This window comes from Ictidomys tridecemlineatus, chromosome 2, assembly GCF_052094955.1.
Source record: "Ictidomys tridecemlineatus isolate mIctTri1 chromosome 2, mIctTri1.hap1, whole genome shotgun sequence".
In the NCBI taxonomy this organism is placed as follows: domain Eukaryota; kingdom Metazoa; phylum Chordata; class Mammalia; order Rodentia; family Sciuridae; genus Ictidomys; species Ictidomys tridecemlineatus.
Window position 1 is genome coordinate 224,436,139 of NC_135478.1, and position 25,289 is coordinate 224,461,427.

At 35.4% G+C, this 25,289-nt stretch overlaps 1 protein-coding gene across 13 annotated transcripts in view; it reads right to left on the minus strand.

Annotated features, from left to right (window-relative positions):
- Ezh2 (enhancer of zeste 2 polycomb repressive complex 2 subunit) overlaps positions 1-25,289 on the minus strand; it is a 76,113-nt gene that overhangs the window by 29,954 nt on the left and 20,870 nt on the right. For 5 of the 13 annotated variants that reach the window (XM_078040741.1, XM_078040740.1, XM_078040738.1 and 2 more), the window contains exons 2-3: positions 9,731-9,854; positions 8,798-8,926 (exon numbers count right to left, since the gene is read on the minus strand). In XM_078040741.1, the coding sequence (XP_077896867.1) occupies positions 8,798-8,926; positions 9,731-9,854 (253 nt within the window). Of the gene's footprint in view, positions 1-30; positions 210-8,797; positions 8,927-9,730; positions 9,855-14,355; positions 14,436-25,289 lie in introns of those variants that run through there. The other 8 variants (XM_078040743.1, XM_078040742.1, XM_078040739.1 and 5 more) reach the window with 5 other exon arrangements.

Genomic DNA, 25,289 nt, shown 5'->3' on the forward strand with positions numbered 1-25,289 from the left:
CCAGGTTCCTCTGAGGATGGATAGACTTACATCAACCAGCTGGTACAATAGGCGGCTGTGTGGCTGGACCATTAGGAGCTGGAGAGGGAAGTCAAGCCAAAAATAGTAGTTGTAGGAGTACACAACCAAACTGAGACTCTTGGCAGAAGGCTGGTTCCAAGTAAAAACTGTGTTATGGAAAATCGTAGAGGGAAGAGCAGGTGAATGGCCTGCAGGGAAGGGAAAGAAATTAACACACCCTACTATGTGCTGAGCACTGTGCCAGAGACTTTACCAAAGTTAAAAAACTTCTTTAAAATTTACAACTATTCTGTGAGGTAGATATGAGTCCCCATTTTAGGGCAGGTCATCCCAAAGGACAACAGCTACAAGCCATTCTTCCTCTGAATAATCTTTAACATGAGTGGGGTTCTGTTCAACGTTCATAAAGTAGGGGAGAGCTAAGATCCATTTAATTCATGCCAGAGACACAATGAACAATTGCCACTGACTAACATACTTCAGCTTTTCTATGTGAGAACAATGAGGAAAGTGCAGGAAGGTTATCACCCCAGGAGAGAAAGGGTCAGGAGAGCATCAGCTGCCATCCACTCTGGAGAAAAGCTGAAGATGACTTCTAAAACTACCTTGTACTCTGTCTTCATGATTTGAGGAAAGAAAAGAATACACCCAGGTTTTAAATTAGCTAGTCTTTCTGGTAAAAATGGATAGTACATAATTTAAATTCAGACTACTTTTAGGTGAAGAAGTACTGAAGAAAAAAACCAGAAAGAGATAAATATTAGTCCAGATAAAGAAACGCAACAATAAAAGTGAGTTTATAATGAGCTTTAGGAAGCAAAAGAGAAAGGTGACTAAAGGAGATATTCTTGAAATAAAAAAATGAGTGGCTCAGACAGGAAAGGAGCAGAAATAAAAGTGGCAAGAAAAAACCCTGTTAGGGTCTTGACAAAGACGTATTTAATGAAAGCAATTAATCAGAGGTGGTAGAGTTAAAGAATAGAGTGATTCGTTTCAGATTTTAAGTTATTTCAGGTTTTGCTGTTAAGTAGCTATATAATACAGCCATTCCAAATTGGGAGAACCACATCTACCAGGCAACATAAGGCTGAGTTGCTTGGCTTCGGAGTTGCTTTTGTGTCAGTTTTTACACCTTTTCTTGGAGGGGACACAGGTAGCATTTAACACAGAACACAGAACATCAGAAATACAATTTCAGGAAGTTTAACCCCTGACACTCTTCCTTGCATCTTAGCTTCGGAAGCCTACATCTAAATCTAGATGATCTAAGTTAAAATCAAGGCAGTCTGGGGGTCTGATGGGGAACTCTAGGGGAAATCATTTCCTCATTATTTACAACTCTGCTAAAAATTTTAGATTTGCTAAAACATTGGAGACAGGAGGAAGAGCAACAGTCATAGGACATAAACTGGTAAAACTATAAAACACTCAAAAAAAGGAAAATTCATGAAACAGGAAATCAGAGCCATGTTCACCCTGTGCAAACTCAAGCATCTAATTCACGAAGGCCCTGTGAACAGAAAATATAATTTCTGTCACTGAAAATAAAAGGAAACAAAAACTAAGAAATGGACATAATATAGAATCCATGATTTCCATAAGTTGTACAGCAAAAATCATTTCAAAGTCTTGCTTAAATGAAGAAAAGCAGAGGTACCAGCTAAAAATGAATAGGCAAGAATTGTCACAGCCATGGGCTGAGAGCCACCTTAACATCTTTGCATAGAAGATCCCCAGTCAAGCTGCTTCTGCTGCTCTTCACAAATTATAACTACCCTCAACTGTTCACTGAATAGCCAACAAGGATACTGAAATGACTGGACAGCTGAACAGAAAGATTATCCTCCCTCTTTTTTTTTTAATCACTAATTTTTTTTCTTTTTTGCAGTTGTAGATGGACAGTATTTCTTTCATTTATTTTTATGTGGTGCTAAGGATCGAACCCAGTGCCTCATACCTGCTAGGTAAGCGTTCTGCCACTGAGCTATAGCCCCAGCCCCAGCCCCTCCCTCAGTCTTTATGCCAAAAGAAATTCCTAATGGTTTAAATGATACTAGAAACAAAAATGAAAACAGAAAACTAAACGACATGGGTAAAGGGCTGGGGTTGTAGTTCAGTGGTAGAGCACTTGCCTCACATGCATGAGGCACTGGGTTGGATCCTCAGCACCACATAAAAATAAATAAAATACAGATATTGTGTCCATCTACAACTAAAAAAAGATTTAAAAAAGAAATGGGTAACTTGTAACCTTGAAGTTGAGAAAGTCTTTTTTTTTTTTTCCTAAGTCCTTAAGAAACAAAAATCAATATGGGGAGAAAAAAACTGTTTAACCAAATATACCAGAAATAGTATCAAAATAGAAAAAAGATCTGCAAAAATATAAAATGTTAGTGTTTCCAATAAAAGCCTTATATCATTTAAAAAGGCCAAACCTAACTTAAAAAGATTAAACACCAAATAGCCAATTCACAAAAGAAATATAACAAGCAGATACTCAACTAAACTATAACACAATTTTTTACCTCAGACTGACATGAGACTAATAATATTTTGTGTGGGGAATATAGATAAACAGACATTTCCATAAACAGCTGATGGGGCTACAATGTACAACTTTTGTGGGAGCATTTGGTATTATCTGTTAAGATTTTAAATATTCATATTGTTTCAAAAACCTAAATGGTCATCAATTAAGAATAGGGCAATAATTATGGTATATCCATTGTTCAAACATTATGTTTTTGGGGGTATTTTTGTTTGTTACAATTCTGGGGATCAAACCCAAGGACTCACGTTTGCCAGCATAAGTTAAGCGCTCTACCGCTATATTCCTAGCCCTCTCTACATATTTTTTTTAAGCAGAATGAGGTCTGAATAGAGATTGTAAAGGGATGGCCCAAAATGACAGATACATTTTAAATAAAACACACTTGAACATACATGCAAGTATAATACAGAAAAGGCTGAAAGAATAAACACCAAAGGGTCGTTGGACTACGGAAACATTTGCCTTTGGTTTTATATATTTCTGTGTTATTTGAATTTTTACAATAATTACTTCACAATGACCTCTTTTAATGAGAGAAGAAAAATAAAACTTTCAAACAAGTTTCATTAACCCAACAGATATTTGAATTAGCTAGTATAAAACTGCCACATCAGCTGCCAGGATGACTGGCTAAATCTGCATAAACCTCTCAAAATATTACCCAAGTAATATTCTTTTATAAAACCTACAAAGATGATAAAGCAGAATCCTAAGCAACAAATTTAAGCCAATTCACATTACCCAGTTAATTTACAACAAAAATTATAGGTCTAATAATTTTTTTATTTATTCAAAGAATAAAATAATTTTTAACATTCCAGATTAGTCAAGCATTATCTTTTGGTTTTGTTTGTTCTATTATTTAAACAGTTGTCAAAATCTGTATTTGGGAAAGAGACAAGATCTCTATAATAGCCAATTTAACAACCATTTTAAAACACAAACTATAAAAGCAGTATCCTAGAAGAAAAACTGTATATTATAAGCACTTCTGCTGCTTTATTATTTACACAAAAGATAAGCATTATTAAAATTTTGTTTTTTAAAATTTTTATATATATATAATCTTGTTTAAAATATAAACTCAATCAAAATGATACACACATTTAATATATGCAGATTATAATATAAACTCAAATGTTATAAATGACCTTCCCTTTCTTTTAATCAAATCCTTTGAAAAACAATAAAATGCTTACATTAGTTTCTTTAACAAAAAAGGGGGGGGCGCACAGCCCCTTTATGTGATCATTTAAGAAATGTTGCATCCATTTCATCCTAAAGAGAGCCAGAAAGCAAACAAATGTTGTAACAATTTAGAAGCTGCACTGGTAGAAAGGACCACAGAGCTAACACAAGACTCCCTTCCCCAAGTGAATATTCAGACAGGCAAGCAGCCACTGAAAACAACTTAAGAGACCAGTTTCTGGAGGAAAACAAAAACAAAAATGAACAGATATGTCCAAACTGAAAATAAACAGACACTTGAGAGAACCACCTATTTCAAAGACATGAGAAAAAATGACTACGGGCTCCCTACCATATTTGTCAAAAGACTCATAATAATCTAAACCTACAGGTCATATAATCCTAAAATTTATAAAATAAAGCGAGGGTGTTACTGTACTTAAAGTTAAGAATGTATTTGAGGGCTGAGGATGTAGCTCTGGGTAGAGCACTTGGGGTAGGGAGTTGAGTAAAAAGCACTAAATTAGAGGTTGGATACCCTAAGAGTTTTCTTCTTCTAAATAGTAACTAAATTTCTGTTTACAATTAACTGAGGAAAGTACAGTACCAAGTCCATAAATAATCCAATATTGTTTACATGAAGTTTTCTTCTTCTTCAACAAAGTAAGTACAAATTGCCACATTCTATTATTTTAATAAAATCACTTACACATACTTACACATTCTATTATTTTGATAAAACTCGCTCCAAAAAAGAAATCATTTACCAATTTCATGTGATAAACAATAAACTTATAATCACTTCAGATATTACCAGGAAGAGTAAATACATAATTTTTTTCTGAAAATTTTTAAGTTATTCACGAATACTAGGATCATTGTGTCTATCTGATGCTGCCTCTACATTAGACACTTTGAAAAGCCCCATGTTTAAATACACACCAAAATTCTCATTCTTTAAATTAGTAAATAAAACAGAACTCTTTTTTTTTTTTTTTAGATATTTTTAGACATTGATGGACCTTTATTTTTTATTCATTTATTCATATTTGGTGTTGAGAATCAAACCCAGTGCCTCACACACACTAGGCAAGTGCTCTACCACTGAGCCACAACCCCAGCCCAAGACAGATTTCCCCTGGAAATATAAAAAAACAATGGTGAGATATTTTTATTAAATTACTAATCATACTATTTGCCCAGAAGACAGGTATTATCTGAGCAAGCTTCTTTTTCATAGCAGAAAGAATTGTTACATTAAAAAAAAAAAATCAATGAAGGAAAAAGTATCTTGTGATTTTTACCATGCAATGGACAAAAGCAGTACAAAAAAATGTATTTATGACAATTTCAAGAATAACTCCTATACAGTTTCTTCACTAAAAACCACAAAAAGAGACAGACTGACTATAAGGAAAAGCCTTAGAGAATACCATTTTTATTACTGCTTGATAAGACAAAACCAATGACAACCATCTACAAGGTATTTTGATAAACAGCCACATATTATGGCAAAGGAGCACATCCCTTGGGCTTCAAATGGGGAATACTGTGGACTTCACGTGTTTGGATTAACAATACCTAGCCTTCCCTATTAGCAAAGTCTCTGAAAATAGACTCACTTTTATTTTTCTCCTTTTGCTTGACCTAGAGTTCATACTCCAGCATTTTAAATGTATAAAGGCAATCTATAAATAAATGGAGATGCTCTAATCAAAGAAAGACAGATATACTCTCATCTGAAAAGACAGGAGGTTGAACTATAACATCTATATGCATTACTTAATAACATTTTGAAGCTAGATGCTCCTTAAAAAGATTAACTGAAGAACAAAGGAAAAAAACAGTCACTGTCTTCCCAAAGTCAGAAGTATTGCTTTTATAAAGGAACATATTCTGAATTAAAATTTCTGTGGACAATGCTACTTAAGTTTTATAATCTCAGTAACAAAAATCAAGTACCCCAAAATATCTTAGAACACAATAAAGACAAGCTCCCTAGGTTCAACTGCAGAGCGCCTGGATCTGAAATTACCATCGACATTAGTCACTCCATTAGGTCAGAAAATAAATTCTTGTCAGACATTCTTTACAAAAATAACCTAGAGAAAATAATTTCAAAACTCACTATATCTACTTCTACAACTTTGGAAAGGAGAAAAGCATAAGAAGGCTGCTTGACTGAAGCACTGAAAAAGTAAAAATTGCTGTTGATATGTCATGCTGCAAGGATTTAAACTGAAGATGTCAGCACTTACATATAATTGGCTTATAAAAGTAAGCAATTAATTAAAACAATGCCATAATGGCACTTCAAATGGGGGATGCTATAGACTTCACATGTTTGGGTCAATAGTGCAGTCTTGAAATTCTACCTAGTCTATACCCACAAGGAAAGTCTCTGCAAAACAGGCTCACTTTTATTTTCTCCTCTTACTTGAACTTTAAAGGCAACCGATATATAGATGAAGATGCTCAAAAAAATATAACAATCAGGGATATATTCTTATCTGAAAAGTTAGAAGGTTAAACCATAATGTCACTAAAGTTCTTTTCAGTCCTAAACTTCATGATTTCTTGAGATAAGACCAATAAGCTTATCACAAACTGAATAAACTTTCTGCTTTCAAAAGTCAGTGATGATGTTTTTATAAGGGAACAAAAAATGAATTATTTGAAGTAGAATCAGCTAGGAAGAGTGATTCAAAAAATGAATGACCCTAATCAGGACAGAGTTCTATGCAATAAAAAATGAATTCTGAAAGCTAGAGACTATTTTCTTCTCTTCTCCCATTTTATGAAAACGTTTTTTCCTCAACTTTTGTGGGGGTACTTATGGAAATACCAGGTTTAGATAACAATTTTGTTTTACTAAAATCCTGATCTCTTCTCACAAAATATCATACACTCAAACATCCAAAAATTAGGTGTCCTTACATTTAATGACTTACCTCCATTTGACAAAAAAGCAAAAATTCAGCTAATAAATATGCACTTGAATAAACCATACTCAAATTTAATGCCAAAAACTTTATTAGTAGCAATTCAAGTTGCACATAAATAAGGTACTCTACTATTCCTTAATGTGTACTCTTCTGGGCCCCCTTTAGATCATCAAAGCAAACCAAGTGATTTCTTCACTCCTCTAAGGCTCAGTTTCCTTCCCTATAGGAAAAAGTATAACATAGCTACTATGAAGATTAATTGAGGTAATATAAAAAGGATCCGGCATAGTGCTAGAAATCACTATTACTGTTAACTTTTATTGTAAATCTAAATTGGGCTTTTTGTAGCATTTTGAGATTTGTAATGGGTAGCAAAAAAAAAAAAAAAGTTGGGCACTGTAATCCCAGTAACTTGGAAGGCTAAGGCAGGAAGATGCAAGTTTGAGGACAGCCTCAGAACTTAGTGACACTGTCAGCAATCCCATTAAACCCTGTCTCAAAACAAACAAAGAAGGAAGGGGGATATAGCTCGGTGGTAAAGTGCCTCAGGGTTCAATCGCCAGTACCTACCAATGATAATAAGTATTTCATGTAATTTTATTTTACTTCTACACAATTCTAAGACTCCTTCCTCCAAAAAAAAAAAAAAAGAGAGAGAGAAAAAAATGAGGTTTGTTTTTCCTTCACCTCAAAATTTCCAAAAGATTACCAGACAAAACTTTCAAAAGAATTACTTGAGGGCTAGGACTATAGTCCAATGGTAGAATACTTTCCTAGCATGTGAAGGGCCTTAGGTTCAATCCCTAGCATCACATACACACAAAACAAAACAAAACAATTCAATTACTGGAAAGCCCTGCACTTATTCACTCTGAGAATGTTTGCAGGGGCACAGAAAAGTCCCTTTCACCCTTGGAATATTAATAAAGCACTTCTAATATCTAGGCTCTAACTTGTACCAAATAATGGGAAAGGTGTCAACATAACATATACATTTATATAATTGTGAGTCAGGATTTATAAATTGTAACATGAAAAAATGTGTAAGTGACTAAGAACCATACCAAGTCATGTGTCACCATCAAGACCAGCAAAACATCACCAAATTGTCATTAGGATCTCATATGTAGCTATTGGGATTATCAGAGTCTTAGAAGCCTGTATATCACACAACTTTGACAAGTCTCATATAGCAGCAAATTATCACTTTTAACAATGTTATATTGAAAAAATGGTTACTCATAAAAAAATTAATTTGTAAGAAATTTCATTGTTTAAGTTTCCCATGTTTAGGCACGCAGATAAACAAACTACTAAAAAGTATAATCTTAATTCCAAATCACTCTCTCCCCTCTTTCTGCTTCAGCTTCCATTTAACTATCCTATGTCATCTCTTTCTACATACACAAGTACTTAAATGAATCACCTAAACCAGAACTTACTGATCAATTCTATCCCATTCAGGCTTCTACCATTTTCTTCTCATCTTGCTGCAAGTGTGTTTTAATAGGATATTTAATTACAGATTATACCATTGATTTATTGCCTTTCTTTGAAAATAGGAAACTGGTTATCCACCTCTATAGAAAAGGATATTACAAGCTCTCAACATTGAATTTAAAAATTCTTATAGAAAATCTTACTATTTGAATAAGAGATATAATAAAAAGCTTTCTTAATCCATGAATATGAAAGAAACATTTTTTGTTACATGGCTAATTCACATTTAAGGCGGGGGGGGGGGGGGTAGGGAGGAAGACAACTGTGAGTCAGGAAGCCTTGCTCTGGATACTGATCTGATGGGGACATTAACATATTCAATTTAAAAGTCATTTTTTTTTAAATCAACAGTCTTAATAAAATCAGGAATGTATCTACCAACAGAGTATATTCTAAACACTTAGAGCTCTGTTGAAGGAATCACTAGCAGTGTGATCTAAGGCAATCATTGGCAATTGCACATGAAAACGAAATAGTAATAAAAATAGGGACATCCTGAGGTCAGTGACTTCTTCCCAATAACCATTCAATGTTCCAATAAGCAAAAACCAAAATGTGCTGATAATTACTACAACATGTTATGTTGACCAACCTCCCTAGTCCCGCGCAATGAGCTCACAGAAGTCATGATGTGCACAGGCTGTATCCTTCGCTGTTTCCATTCTTGGTTTAAGATTTCCGTTCTTTCCAATATTTTCTGACGATTGGAACTAAACATACTCTTTAAAATAACAAAGGAAAGGAGAAGAGAAATTGTTCACTGTTAGAAAATGTGTAACATCTCTAAAGCAGGTTAAAAATCTAATGATTCCTCACAAATACCAGGAACATTTCTTTAAATACATCTACATATATTTTACACTAAACTGTAATCTCCCACATTCAAATAATATAAAAACACAACACCTATTTTTTATTTCAAGTGGGAGGGAAACAGAAAATTATTTCCATCCTTTAACTTCATATTTAAAAAAAGAATTGTGATGACTTCGGAAACATAAAATCATGAAAACACATTCCCTTATATTTGGATCCTCAGTCCACACATGCAATATGAAAGTAGACTAAAAAAAAAAAAAAAAGACCGATTTCCAGTGGGGTGCAATGGAGCACACCTGTAATCCCAGTGGCTCAGAAGACTGAGCAGGAGTATCTCAAGTTCAAAGCCAGCCTCAGCAACTTAGCAAGGTCCTAAACAACTTAAACATCTCAAAATTGTAAAAAAATCAAATAAAAGCACTGGGGCTGTATTTCTGTGTTCAATCTCTGATACCAAAAGAAAAGACTGATTTCCAACTAGGTGAAAATAACCCTTAGATTAAAATCTTTCCATCATCATTAACATACATGATACAATGTTAATTAAGACTGATCAAGATCCTTAAGTTTCCAAGGCCTGAATTGATCTTACTGTAAATATGACCTTGGGTAAAAATGTACTGTTTCAGATTAAAATTTATTAACTTTAGGGAGGAATAAACTAGCCTCAATTATATACGCATTTTTATGGAAGATAAATTTATACCTTTACTTCATCAGCTCGTCTGAATCTCTTGAGCTGTCTCAGTCGCATGTACTCTGATTTTACACGCTTCCGCCAACAAACTGGTCCCTTCTCAGATTTCTTCCCAGTGTGGCCCATGATTATTCTAAAAGCAATGGTTTCATATTAAAATCACTAATCTAACCGGCTTTAATATGATCACCTGCCTTTAATCCTAAGCAAATATTTTTTAAATTTTTTAAATCAACAAAGAAATATACACTTTATACTGCTGATAATTGCAGAACAATGCTCTTTTGTTCTGTATGGTTAAATCCTTACAACACTTCACTGAAAGTTTTCATTTCATTAAACCTTTTTTTTATTTATAAAAATTCTATACTCCTGAAGAGCAGCCATCTTACAGAAGTATGATCTTATTACAGGAATTAAGTATATTACAGCACAAGCTAGCTTTTACTCTATAAGGCCCACATTTCTGGAGGGGGGAGAAAATGTACAAACATTCTATAATTTTTTTCTCATTTAAATAGCTATTGCATAATAAACAAGATATAACAGGATAACATTCAGTCAAGCCCTCTGTATCCAGATTCCACATTCATGAACTCAATCAACCCTGGGTCAAAACATCCAGGAAAAAAAGTTCCAGAAAGTTCCAAAAAGCAAAACTTCAAATTCTTGCACACACCACCACACAGTATGCTAAATCCATGAGAACCAACAGATGTACAGGCATAGCCTCCAACCATTTCAAATTTGAGCACTGTTCCTTTTATCTCTCTTTCTTGTACCACACACAGCTAGGTTTCTGCACTGAACATGCACAGACTTTATTCTTGTCTCTAGTCCCTAAACAAGAGTGTAACAACTGTATATTTAATACTTTCATTATAAGTAATCTAGAAATGATTGAAAGTACACAGAGCATGTGCACAGGTTATTTCAAATATCTTGCCATTATATATAACGTCTACAGATTTTGAAATCCAAAAGGGGCTGAAACCAATCCCCCTCAGATACCAAGGGAAAACTATAATCAGAAAAAAATAAATAAATAAAAGTGAAAAGGAAGTAAAATTTACCTATAGCATTAAAAATATAATATATAATATAATACATGTACATATTAAAATACTTTTTCCAGCACACACTTTTAACCATGCTTCTCACCTTAAACACTGGGTGATAAAAAATCTGTATTTTTATTTCTTGTGTCATTGTCATTTACATAAGGAGGTTCTGCCATTAAGAGGAAGGAAAAGTCTGTATTTTTATTTCTTGTGTCACTGTCATTTATATAAGGGGGTTCTGCTATTAAGAGGAAAGGGAATGCAAAGTAAATTCTCTGCCTTATCTTCAATTGTGAGCTCTAAGCACCAACCATGTTTAGATATGGGCAGAGCCTACAGCTCACCAGATGTCTAAGGCACACTACAGTCCTTACAGTAAGTATAAGTAAGTATCTTTTTCTGAAAACTTTCTTTTAAAGGTATTAAAATGACACTGTATCTTCAAAAGCGTTGTAAGTCACACCATCTTCAATTTATCTTAAGAACAAGAGGAATTTACAGTATTTGAGGTAAAGGGGGAAGGTAGGGGTTTGAAAAGACCAAGCTAACAGCAGTATACAAACAGGAAGGTAGGTAGGAAGAACAAAAGTATAAGGGTACAGCTAGATTAGATGCCGCCATTATGTAATCTGTAAATAAGAAATGATAGTAGCTTTAGACCACAATGGTGATGAGAGAAGAAAATAAACTCAAAAGTACTTAAGCAATTTTCCCATCATATGATTTAAATATGAAAAATGAGGGAGAAGGTAACTTTCTGGCTCAAATACCTAGTAACTTGTTTAGTGCTTCATTTACCTGTTTACATAAAATCCCCAGGCACAGAGAAAAAAAGCCCAAGGAGAAGACTGAGAGGGATAAAAAGGGCCCTGCGATAAGTGGGTATCTTTCTACAGAATATTACCAACCAACAAGAGAGAGAATGCAGATGGTAGTCAAGAGCTCAGCACAGTGGCTCAGGAGGCTGATGCAGGAAGATCAAGAGTTCAAAGCCAGTATCAGCAAAAGCGAGGCACTAAGCAATTCAGTGAGACCTTGTCTCTAAATAAAATACAAAATAGGGCTGGGATGTGGCTCAGTGGTCGAGTGCCCCTAAGTTCAATCCCCAGTACCAAAAACAAAGAGCTGAAGGAAATGGGCAAAGAAATGATTTTTCAAGGGCTGGGGTTGTGGCTCAGCAGAAGAGTTCTTGCTTAGCACTTGCAAGGCCCTGGGTTTGATCCTCAGCACCACATAAAAATAAATAAATAAAGGTATCAAGTTGGGGCTGGGGATGTGGCTCAAGCGGTAGCGCGCTCGCCTAGCATGCGTGCGGCCCGGGTTCGATCCTCAGCACCACATACCAACAAAGATATTGTGTCTGCCGAGAACTAAAAAATAAATATTAAAAAAATAATAATAAAAAAAAATAAAGGTATCAAGTCCAACTACAACTAAAAAATATTTTTTAAAAAAAGAAATTATTTTTCAAGCATGTAATAAATGTTATGAACCAGGCAATGAGGATACAAAATTGAATAAAATGAACACAGAAATATAAATAAAGTCTTGCTCTTATGGAGCTTTGTATTTACCTAAGAACTAGATGACCCATCTTTGGGATAAAGTAGAAAATGGCAAGGTGAAAAATGGTGAGGTGGAGCCAAAGGACAAAGTTAATGAGAAAGTGAAGCTTTATTTCAATAAATAAATAAATAAATAAATGTGGCGATGTTTGCTTTCCTAGCTAGTAGTTGGTGAAGAGATCAACCTTAATTACTCCACCCAAATTATTTTCAGATCACTTATCACTTCAAAGGCCTAGAAACTAGAAAGGAAAGAAATGAGAGAATGGGAGATTATCTGTAGGTTTCATTAGCTATGGGCTCATCACAACTAGTCCATTTGTGGCCTTGGTCCTTGAAGGTAGTAGCACCTCTGTGCAATAAGCCTACAGTAGAAACATGTGTTTAGTTTTAACTGATTTGCAATATGGGTATTACTACATTCTTTTTTTTTTTAAGATGCACAATTGGTCAAGAAATATCAGTGTTTCATAATTAGAAGAAACATGAGTTAGCATTTCATGTTTTAGTAACAGAAACCTTCCTGTCTAAACTTTCCATGTTGTTTCTACCATTAATAATAGTATTTTCTAATAAAGTATGTCATGACAATAACCTGAAAGTGTTCAGACTGTTCTTTGAAAGTATAGGGATATAAAGTATAGGGTAAATAGGCAGGCCCATTAAAAAAGAATACATTTAAGGCACCAATTAGACAGACATTTTACATGAACAAACTCCCAAACTTCCATTCATTACCACAGCATTTGCAACATATTAAAACCATATTTGCATATTTTCACTCCATTCCATCTCCTCTGTAAATTCTTCAATTACTATTCTCACCAGAACCATTTTTATTCATTTGTAAAATCTAGCTGTGTCTAATATGTAGTCGGACTTAAAAACAACAGGAAAAAAACAGGTATATTAACTTACATTGTTGGAAAAAAATCAAGATGTGCCCTCTTAAGAAGAAACCCTCAAAAGAGATGAATCTCAGGGACAATTTGGTCCCTATGGTTCAGCTGTCCCTACCAATCCTGGAGATCCTGGGCATAAAACCTAGTCTCTCTAGAATTCTTTTTTTATTAAGGAAGCTAATAATGCCTTAAGTCCTTCTGCGAACACAACAAAGTTTGGTTCCACATCAAACATACACAGACACACTTTCTCCCCGCCTGGTATGTAGAAAAGCTTCCCCTTCACTCTCTTCTGACAACAAAGATCAAATGCATTTAGTGATCTTTCCAAACAACATAGCCAAGGATTAAAGTACAATTCCAAATATTCATGTAGTCAGAAGGAAATTACTTGCTATTAAATGATGGGGAACTTGTGAAATCGTAGAGTTTTTAATTTTTTCATTCAAAAGATTCATTTAGTTTTATGGATGAAATCTTATTATTTTTATCCAGAATATGAAAACAGCTTATCTTTTTCAAAACAATTATAGCTATCGCCATTAAAATAAGAGTCTACCTTGCTGGGGATATGGCTCAATGGTTAAGTGCCCCTGAGTTCAATTCCCCAGTACCAAAAAAAAAAAAAAAAAAAGATTCTATCTATTGAAACCAAACAAGAGTTAATCTTTAATTCAAAAGCCAAACCAGATTATGGCAGGGAACTTCAAAACCTTAACAGAATGCAATTAACACCTTCCAGAATTATATGTGTATAGGTTAAGTAAACTGAAGTGAAATTTTGTTGTCTATTTTCTACAACAAATTAAACTCAAAGTACCCGAACAAATGCCCTTGTAAACTCACTTTGCCGCACTAGAAAGACAATGTCTGAAACTCAGCAACAATTCTCCATTCTCTGGGAATTTTGTATCAACTGTCCTCTAAGAACTACCAAGTATATGGGAGGGAGCCTACTCAAGCTGCTGTGATCCCAGCCTGCCCAAGGTACCACATATCAATCTGGGAACAGAGACTAGTACAAAGATGGACACAAGACCAGAATCAGTCCAGTCACCATGAAAACCTCAGATTTCCTACAATGCTACTAGGGCAAGAATACTCACTTTCTTCCACTTAGATTTGAATCTGGACAAATGCTGCCCAAGGACTTGCTGAAAGCCACCTGCAACTACCAGAGAAGAACCTGCAAAAAACAGAAAGGATGAGGTGGGGTGGGGGTTCAAAGCCAAGAAATGGACCCTACTTACAACACCTCAGTCCTAAATAAGGCACACCTTGCAAAAACAATTCCAGAACTACTCAGTTACGAAGCCAAGAAATCCCTTTTTTTCCTTAAAGCAGTATGGACTACATTCCTGCCACATGAACTACAGAAGGTATCTTAGCATTGAGATTATATACTCAGCACTGAGTATGTAAGTATGTACTTAGCACTGAGATTATATCAACAAGACCATCTCAATTCACACTAAATAGCTTCTCAAAGCCTGTTTCATGACCATCAATAGCACCATCAGAAAGAACAGTTATGCAGTGGTGCTCTGCTCTCTACCAAGGATCTTTCCAGGTTTATGGAGGTCCCATGATGTAGCTAAAGCACACTGTTCAACCTCTAAGGCGACCAGGCCACACAAGCCCAAGGAGTCAGCATTCTTCCCCATCAGATATTCAGATATGAACCTACTCCACTTTACCTGAACAAGACTCCTCACTCTATTGCCAATGACAGAAAAAGCAATAGTGTCCTTGATATCTTTAAAGTTCCTCCTAAGACATTTGTTTAATCAAGGCAACAGCCATCAATTTCCTCTTGCCAAGTAGATGTTTCTGTTTCTACATGTCTGTGAAAATGAGGTAAGTGAACTACATATACTATTACCTTTCATAACTAAATTAATAGCATTTACTATGACTCAACTGATTACCAGGACAAATAATGTTAAATCAAAAAATCAACAAAATATAAGTAATATAACAATATTCTCAATGTTCTTCCCTGAAAAAAATTTACTTCATGAGATTGTCATAAAATTGCCTATTTTGGAAAAAAATAAATTTCACTTATTTTTCTCAATTAAAATCCATTGTTTTATTATACTGAAATTGTAATGGTAAGATATTATAGGTAAGGAAAACAACATAAAGAGAACCTAGACACAAGGTTATTAAACAATTAGTAACTTGTAAAAATTAATCACCTACAAGAGAAGATCTTATGCGTGACTAGAAATGTAGACAATGTGAAGCCTGTGGAAAGGAAGATCCTGAGAAGAATCCAAGAGAAGCAAATGGTAGCACTAGATAACCATAATCAGGATGGGAGATGGCAAGCAGAGTCATCTCACCTGTTTGCTCTAAGCACTATCTCTAAAGTTCTGAGGCCAGACCTATTCTGGCTCAGCAGGAAGGACAGCAAGCATGATTAACAGTACTTACTTTGGATATGGGGTAAAATTGAGGGCAGCAGCACTTTCCATTCCAAATATACTAACAAGATGGCATTCAGACCTATTTATTCTAAGTCCTACACATAATCTAAAGCACAAAGTAAGAGCAAAAACTCCAAAGCCACACTACCTGGTTCATATCCCCATTCTTCCCCTTACCCAGTTCTGCGTGAACTTGGCCAGATAACTTAACACCTTTGTGCTTCAGTCTCATCAAAAAAAGGTTAGTTAATTCAAAAGTATCTACCTCAGAGTCATACTGAAAAGCCAGGATCTGTCGGATAACAAGCACTCTATACGCACTACCTACATGTGACTACTAATTAATAAAACGGTAGATGGGATCTTCATATAAAAGAGTTAAGTTAGACAACACCTCAATGTTAAAAATTTAAGTTAGGGGATTTCAAAAAAGAAATATACAATGAATCCAACAATATTACACTTTTTTAAGATATTTCTTAGTTATAGATGTATACAATACTTATATTTATTTATTTATTTTTATATGGTACTGAGGATCAAAACCAGTACCTCATACATGCTAGGTGAGCCCTCTACCACTGAGCCACAACCCCAGCTCAGTATTACACTTTTATGAGATAACTTCATGGATGAGGGGGATGAAAAAAGACATATAAAATGGCCAAAAAGGCTAGGGATATATAGCTCAGTGGCATGTATGAGGTCTTGGGTGGACAGGAAGAAAGAAGAAAGCAAGCAAGCAGGCAGGCAGGCAGGCAGGCTGACTATACATAATTTACCAGGTGCAGTGGTGTTCACCTGTAATCCCCAGCTACTTGGGAAACTAAGGCAGGAGGATCACTTGAGTCCAAGAGTTTGGCACTAGACTGGGTAACATAGTGAGAGCTGGTTCTTAATTTAAAAAAAAAAAAAAAGCCAACAGGTATATGAAAAAAAAGTTGGACAACATTCATCCATCATCAGGGAATACTATATCAAAACCACAATGAGGGTCTGGGGCTCAGTGGCAGAGATCTTTCCTAGCACATGTGGGGCACTGGGTTCCATCCTCAGTACTGCATAAAATAAATAAAATGAAGGTATTCTGTCCATCTACAAAAAGAGAGAGAGAAAGGGAGACAGACATCACTTCATTCCAGAAAGAATGGCTATTATTAAAGACTAAAGATAAGAAGTGCTGGCACTGGTGGGAATATAAATTAGTAGAGGCATTATATATAACAGTATGGAGATTCCTCAAAAAGTTAAAAATAAAACCACTATATGATCTGGCAATACCCACTATTGGACACCTGCAGTACTATTCACAATAGCCAAGAAATGGAAATAACCTAAGTGCCCATCAAACGATGAACAGATACCGAAAATGCGGTACACACACACAATGAAACACTATTCATCCATAAAACAAAATGGATCCTGTCATCTGTGACCACAAAGATGGAACTAGAGATCATTATGTTAAGTGAAATAAGCCAGGCACAGAAAGACAGGTACCTTATGATCTCACTCACAAGTGGAAACGAAAAGATTTCATGGAAGTTAAGAGTACAACAGTGGTTACTAGAGGCTGGGGAAAAGAGTAGGGAGGAAGAGAAAGAAAAAGGTTGATCAATGGGTATAAAATTACAATTAAATAGAAGTTCTGGTGTGCTATTTTCACAGCAGGGTGACTATAAACAATGATAATGTACTATGTTCCTCAAAAAAACCAGGGGGATTTTTAATGTTTCCCATAAAAAAAAGTTTGAGGAGGTAATTATGTTTAACTTGATTTGACTATTATACAATGTACATACGTATCAAAACATCACTTGGTAGGTACCCCATTAATAGGTTTCTATGTTCTTAAGTATTAAAGAAATTAATTTAAATAAAAATATTAAATGCATGAGTTCATAATTTTTAAAATTTATCACTAATATCTTTGAAGGGCACTAAAGAACCAATTCCAATTATTGGAAATTGGCAACTAAATAAAGGGAAAGAAAAAAAAATAGGCAAGGAATGGTGATGCTTAGAATCAGAGATATCAGGATGAACTCACACAGATAGACACATGAGACTTGGCATTTCCAAACTCTGTCCACAGAGAACCTGGAAACTGTGATCCCCCAATAACAATAGGCATACCCACAGCACTGTAACTTTTCTTTCTAAATACCATTCTACAATACAAGAAAGCAGGACATGGAGAAATGGTTAACTCTAGAGCTGGGAGAGGGGAATACAAGGCAAACAAATTGTAGAAAGAAAGGCAATGCTAAAAAATAAGGGAAGGGGCTGGGGATGTGGCTCAAGCGGTAGCTCGCTCGCCTGGCATGTGTGCCGCCGGGGTTCGATCCTCAGCACCACATACAAACAAAGATGTTGTGTCTGCCGAAAAAAAAAAACTAAAAAATATTAAAATTCTCTCTCTAAAAAAATAAAAATAAAAAAATAAGGGAAGGGTATGTCAAAAAGAGAAAACAAACAGAAGGAACTCGAAATGGTCAAAGCTGGAATAATTTGAGCAGCAAAATAAATCACAACAGCATTATAACCAAATTAACAAAATAAGTATCCATGATACAGGTGATTAAATAAGTGGGGGAGAAAGGACAAATCTTCCTTACAGGGAATTTCAAATGCATGTATATACTTTCCCACTCAATGCCCTCCCCGCCTTTGGTGTAAGGCAGACTCAGTGATTCACTTCCAAGAAGAGAGACTGGAAGGGAAAATAATATTGTTTCAGTGGCAAAACCAGAAAGACCCCACATAACCAGGTGATCATAGCTAACACTATCAATGAACCTTGCTACTGTCATGTCCCTTCTAAAGGAATGTAATGAAGGGGCATTTCACTCTGTGATATCCTTCCCCCAAACTTCATAACCTGTAACTTCAGTCTAGTTAAAAGACATCTGACAAACACTAATCCAAAGACACTCCTACAAAATATCTGACCAATACTCTTTAAAACTCTCAAGATTTAACACCAACAACAAAAAAATGTAGCTGAGAAACTACCACAGATCAGAAGAGCCTAAAGAGACATAATGACTAAATGCAATATAGTATCCTGGAATGGATCCGGAAACAAAGGCCTTTGTGGAAAAACTGGTAAAATTCAAACAAAATATTTAGTTAATAATAGTGTACTAATACTGGTTTCTTAATTTTGGCAAATATACCATGGTTATATAAATCTAGAATTATTCTGAAACAAAAAATAATTTTTAAGAGAATTGAGTTTTTCTAACAACCAATGTAAACAATCATTTTTTAAATGATAAACAGGGGCTGAAGATGTATGTAGCACAGTTGGTAGAGTGCTTGCCTCACATGCACAAGGCTCTGGGTTCAATCCAGAGCACAAAAAAAAAAAAATGATAAACAGAACAGAAACCATTAAAAATACAAAATACTACTTTAAATTTTTAAATAGGAACAACAAAAATATGCACAGATGATTAAAACTATTTAAAACTGTAGAAGGTTAAAGACAGGTATCAATCAATATAACCAATAATTTTATGGGTCTTAACTTCAAAGGAATTTGAGAGAAAAATTCCCACTTACAATTCTACTACTTTAAAACTGTGCAACATTCCTTAAGAGAATTTAAAAGGAAAAAAAGATTTCCACTTTATAGGAGACTATAAAATGATATGTCCAATTGAAATGGTGATAAATTTAGGCTACATTAGTAAAAATACAAAAACTAAACCAAAAGAGCTAATTGTGCCACTGACTGTACATGTACTGATCAAATAAAACAAAAGGATAATATTCAATTCAGGGCTATTGGGGAGCAGGGAACAGAACATGCAAGTGAGGTAAGGCAAGTAAGGTAAGGTTGGCAAGCAGGCCCCTGTGCTAAGGCACTAAGTGTCCTAGCCATGCAGTAAGGCAGTAGTATGCAGATATCCCATCAACCAGCAACATTTCATCAACAGCAAATCTAGTAGTAAAACAGGTTATAGGATTTTCTCTAGTAAATATCCAAGAATAATTGAATTAAATATCCATTAATGCAGAGTTCAGCAATTACACAATGCCAACACAACTTTAAAGACTTTTCAAAAGGCATTAAAACTGGCATTCAAGGATCACTAGGTATAGAGAGCAGACTGACTCTGTGACTTATAGAATAGTAGTTTTCAGAATGTCTAACCCCAAATTACTCCATTTTGAGCATTAAGTGCTGAGGTAGAATGAATCTATACCTTGTTTGTTCAAGTAAACAATCATCATCTGCCTAGCACAATCCTAAGGTCCAATGTAATAAATCAATCATGCTAATAAAAATGGTCACCCGTGAACTTATCAAATTAATCAGAAGCACAAGGATGCATGAGCATATCAAACCCACACGGGAAAAACCAGGCCCATGAGTTTATGGAACATACCAGACCACCAAATGAGGATAACCTCTTCAACCACAACTCATGAAAGAAGGAGCCCCCTAAGACTGGACACAACAGCACTAACGCTGTTGTCACCCGGTCACTGGTCATGAGCCTTGCCCCAGAAAATCACCACAGCAACAATCCTCTGATCCTCTGTCCTCAAGCTTCAGCACAGCAGTTTCTCTTGCCTGTGACAACCACACAACAGCCCATTTCAATCTGACACTGCCATCTGTCCTGACCCTGGCCTAGAATAAGTTCCTGCACTTTGACATCTCTGTACCTTGAACAAGTTCTTCAGCAGGTTCTAATCTTTTCTGACCACCTACAGTGACTTTTTGCACTCTTCCTTGGTTGTCAGTTCAGCTTCCTAAGCCCCTAAGGCTGCCTTAACCCTTTCTTACTCTTCCTTTAGTGTATTTATTTATTTATACACACACACATTATACGTATATAATATAAACATATACACACACACCTTTCTGTAAAGATACATACAAATATATATATAATTGTATAAAGTGTGAGTGTTATAGTTATTAATAGTTAAAATTGGAATAAAAGAATGTGTGACCACCTAGCTTATGGCTATCAGGTGACCTATCAGTATCTGGTGAAATGCCAATGTTGAGCATGGTGCAGCCTGTGAATTTATTGTTCTTCAATAAATTCTGACACTGTGGAAAGACATAAATGTGTTTTGTCTATGTTAATGGCATATAGCTTGCTAAGAACACTAGGTGGCCCTGTTTTAGTTATTAGTAGGTCCAATTTCCTAAAAGAAAAAAAAAGATTAAAAATTAACACTTTATTAAATATATTTATGCAAATAACTATTCTCTTTAAAAATTAACATCATTTTATTAAATATATTTATGCAAATACCTATTCTCTTTGTTAATATTATGCCAAATTAAAGAAATGGATTATAAAACTGGTCCTGATGTTATTATATCATTCTATTATAAGCTCTAACCTAGGCCATCAGTTTTAACAAAAGGGCATCATTAAATACGTACATCGAATTTGATAGCCTATATTTAATATGTAAATGTGCTTTTGTTTTACCAAAAGCAGTCACTATCTGTACATTTTTAGGGATCATATTAATAAAATTGAGATAAAGTTGATCCTGGAATTCCATTCAACATTCAAAGAGTTTTGGTTGGTTGGTTGGTTGGTTGACAGTTAATGGGAACTGAACCCATGGGTGGTTTACCGCTGAACTACATTCTCAGCCCTTTTTATTTTGAGACAGGGTCTGGCTAAGTTATTAAAGGTCTTGACTTGCAATCCTCTTGTGCCTACCATGCCAGGCTTCAATACTCAAGTTTTTAAAACACCATATTAGAGCCAGGCATAATGTTGCACAGCTGTAAATCCAGCAACTCGGAAGGCTGAATCTCAAGTTTAAAGAGGACCTCATCAACTTAGTGAGGACCTCATCAACTTAGCCAGGCCCTCAGCAACTTAGAAAGACCCTGTCTCTAAATTTAAAATAAAATAAAAAGGGCTGGGGATGTGACTCTTGGTGAAACACCCCTGTGGATTCAATCCCTGGTACCAAAAACAAAACAAAAAAATCATATTAGAAACAAACTATAGGGGCTGGGGATGTGGCTCAAGCGGTAGCGCGCTTGCCTGGCATGCGTGCGGCCCGGGTTCGATCCTCAGCACCATGTACAAACAAAGATGTTGTGTCCGCCAAAAAACTAAGAAATAAATATTAAAAAAAAAAAGAAACAAACTATAGTATTGATATAATTCAGAAATAAAGTGATAAGAACCCTAACTGGGTTGATGGTAGTAGGAATGGAGAGAGGAAAAAAAGATGGTGAGAAACATAACATCAAAATCCAGATGAAGTCATAATGAAAAGGAAAAATAGATCAAAAAGTAATATAGCCCTAAATAAGCCATTGCTATGACAAAGAGTTTGGATGAGACATTAATTATTCACATAGAAGTCAGCACAGAAAAAACCAAAAAGGGTAGAAAATTCAAACACCTTTCTGAAGCATTTGTCTCATGACACATTTAATTTGTTATAGCCATTGACATTTAACATTAAAAATTAAAAACAAAATTTCATACTTTTTAGATTTTATTAAATTGCAATAACAAGCCTATTGCATGTTAATATAAATAACATCTTTTTAAATTATTTTTTAACTTATTAAGTATTACACATTTTACATTTTATCTATTTCTTTAGTATATTAACAGAAGACTGGATTTTTGCATCTGCTTATATTCAATGTATTCCAACAAGTTGTTTTGGTTAAAATGTATGAATAAAATCCAATCTCAAACAGGTTGGCTAGAAAAGGGAAGAGTATCTGAAGAGTCTTTTGAGATAACTGTGGATCTTGCTAGTACACAAAACGTTCTGTGTAAAAAGTGGCTAGCTGAGCCTACAATTCAACCTCATTCCTCAAGACAACTATCATACTTCAGCAAGCAGTGGTACTTTCTTACAAGATTAGTTGCAAGGGGGAATCTGAAATTGTATCAATAAGCTTTTCCTACTCTGCTACATTAACAGTCACTGGCCTATTCATCCTGAATGGGTCCTTAACCCTTGTATGATATAATAATTATCATCATTCTTCACTTGAAAAGTACTGGTCCAAATTTTCACAAGTTGACCCTTTTTTTTAATCCCGTATTTGTTAAACCCATTAATCTCATCAGGAAGTAGAGCTGGGGATGTTTAGTTTAGTGGTAGTATAATGGCTGCTCACAATGTGTAAGCCTCTGGATTCAATTTCCAACACCAAAGGGGAAAAGTCTAAGTACTGGGAAACCGTCAAGCTCACAGAAAGATACAAGTTTCCAAAACTTAATTTTTACTTGAAAGCTCAAATGTTCTCATTGCCAACAAATATAGTCAGCTGTTTTCCTTGAGGTGGCAGGCTCACTTCCTCAACTTAAGGAAATGGCTGCCAAATAAATATCCAAGTCTTAATAATCATAGTTTATCAGTCCCTCTTTTAAATGAAAATGGAGGTTTCCGTGAAAACTAGATGCAGTGGTCCATACCTGTAATTATCTATAATTCCAGCTACTCAGGAAGGTGAGGAGGAGGATCAGAAGTTCAAGGCCAGTACCAACAATTTAGTAAGACCCTATCTCAAAATAAAAATAAAAGGGCTGGGATATAGCTCAGTAGTACAGAGGTTCAACCCTCAGTACCCCTAAATAAGTATATAAATAAGCAGTTAGTGCCTCTAGTCCTTGAAATCCATCATGCACATTCCCATCTTGTTACACAGAATATTAAAAATGTGTCCAAAGATCAAGATTTAATAAAATTAATCCTTTTTATTCCTCCAACAAAATGGAGTTTTGTTTTATACTGCAAGTGCTAAGGAGCCAACTTTTTTTTTTCTTTAGTACTAGGAATTGAGCCCAGGGGTGCTTTACTACTGAGCTACATCTCCAGCCCTTTATTAAAATTTTATGAGACAGGGTCTCAATCTTGTGATTCTCCCGCCTCTGCCTTCTGAGTCACTGGGTTACAGGTATGTGTAAATACGCTCAGCTAAAGTGCCAACAATTTTTTACCCACCACTGCTTTTGCACCATGGGCACAAATGTAAATGCAGTTTTAAAAAAAAATTAAAAGCAAGTAACACCTTAGAATTATATGAAAACAGTTTTGACCTTACAGATCCCCTGAGACCCAGGACCAATTTTAAAAATAGTTACCTTAAGTTTACCTATAAACTATATGAATCAGAAATCATGGTACCCTGCCTTTTCATTTGCCTAACAGAGAACATAGAACAGAAAACTTAGAACACATAATATATTCAAATTAGGTATTTCTAAAAATCAGATTTATAAGGATGAAAGCCTAGAAATCATTATTCTTGTAACAAAAAAAAAAAGCTAATAATGTGAAGAATACTTAATAAAGGTATGGTTCCTTACTATCAAAAACTATGGAGTCCAAATAATAGTGTGCCATCATCTGTGTCAAATTAAGAGGCTAACACCAAACAAAACTGGTTTTAAACAATGGTTTCTATTTTCATCCTTCTTCACCATTCATTAAGGGTTACGACTATCTCTTTGACCTCCTGCTATCTTGAAAGGACCCTATCCTACCAAACAACTCTCTATATGCCCATACATCACCCCACCCTCATAAAAGAGAAAAGAGACAAATAATCAAAAAATATAAGCTCACTGCTATGGGACCCAAACTTTCCATTCAAATGACTTGAAAAATACTACTTAAAAAAAAAAATTCTGAAGCTTCTATTGAAAGACTTGGGGAAAGTTGGAAATAGATTTTTTATCAATTAGTCAATAAGAATTTATTGAGCACTCTGGGCTAGGAATGTAACTCTCTGGGGCAGCGCTTACCTAGCAAGCACACCACAAAAATAATAACAACAAAATATATTGAAGACTGTGAAAGGTTAAACCCTGTGAGAGCGCCATCCAAATGTGGAAGGTGAAAGAAGAACCCATGCAAGACAAATCACCTGAGAAGTTCCGCTTTATTACAAAAGGCTATGTTCTTATATAGATCTAAGGATAGGAGGCAGGACTTAGGTAAAAGACGGGGCACTTGTTTACTGGTAAGTTCTTCCAGATGTCAGTTCCGGAGCCTACGAAATTAGTTCTTATTGGACTGCGGTTTCCCGCCAGCAGGATTGAATATTGGCGCTGGCGTAAGAATTGGCACCGCAGGACACAGAGACACAAGAAGAGAAGCTCCTGGTCGCCATTTTAGATAGGGCGTATATGACCAACATTTCCTCCTTTTGTGTTGTTTTTGGAACAGGGACATCATTTGACTCTAGCTGCTTCCTGCTGAGCAGGGGCGGCATCAGACCTAGAAAGGGGAAGTAGAGGAATGTTCAGGGAGGAGGTCTGAGAATACCCAGACAACCAGAAATAAAACCCAGTGGTTATAGACAACGACTTCGGTAGGGGTGAAGTCTATAAAAGTTCCTTGAAACCACAAGTCAACAATGGCATCGAACCAGTCCTGGATGGAGGAGATTGCTGGTATCAGCCACAGGTCTTGTAACAGGGACTCTAGTAAGTATTGGAAACGTTGCCTCAACATGGCATCACCAGAACCTGAAGAAGATCAGAGCGAACAAAAACAGGATAAAGATAAAAATTAAAGCAAAGGTCAGTTTTGGGCAGAAGTTCCATGTTAGGAGACTGACAGAGAAGAGGCCAAGGGCC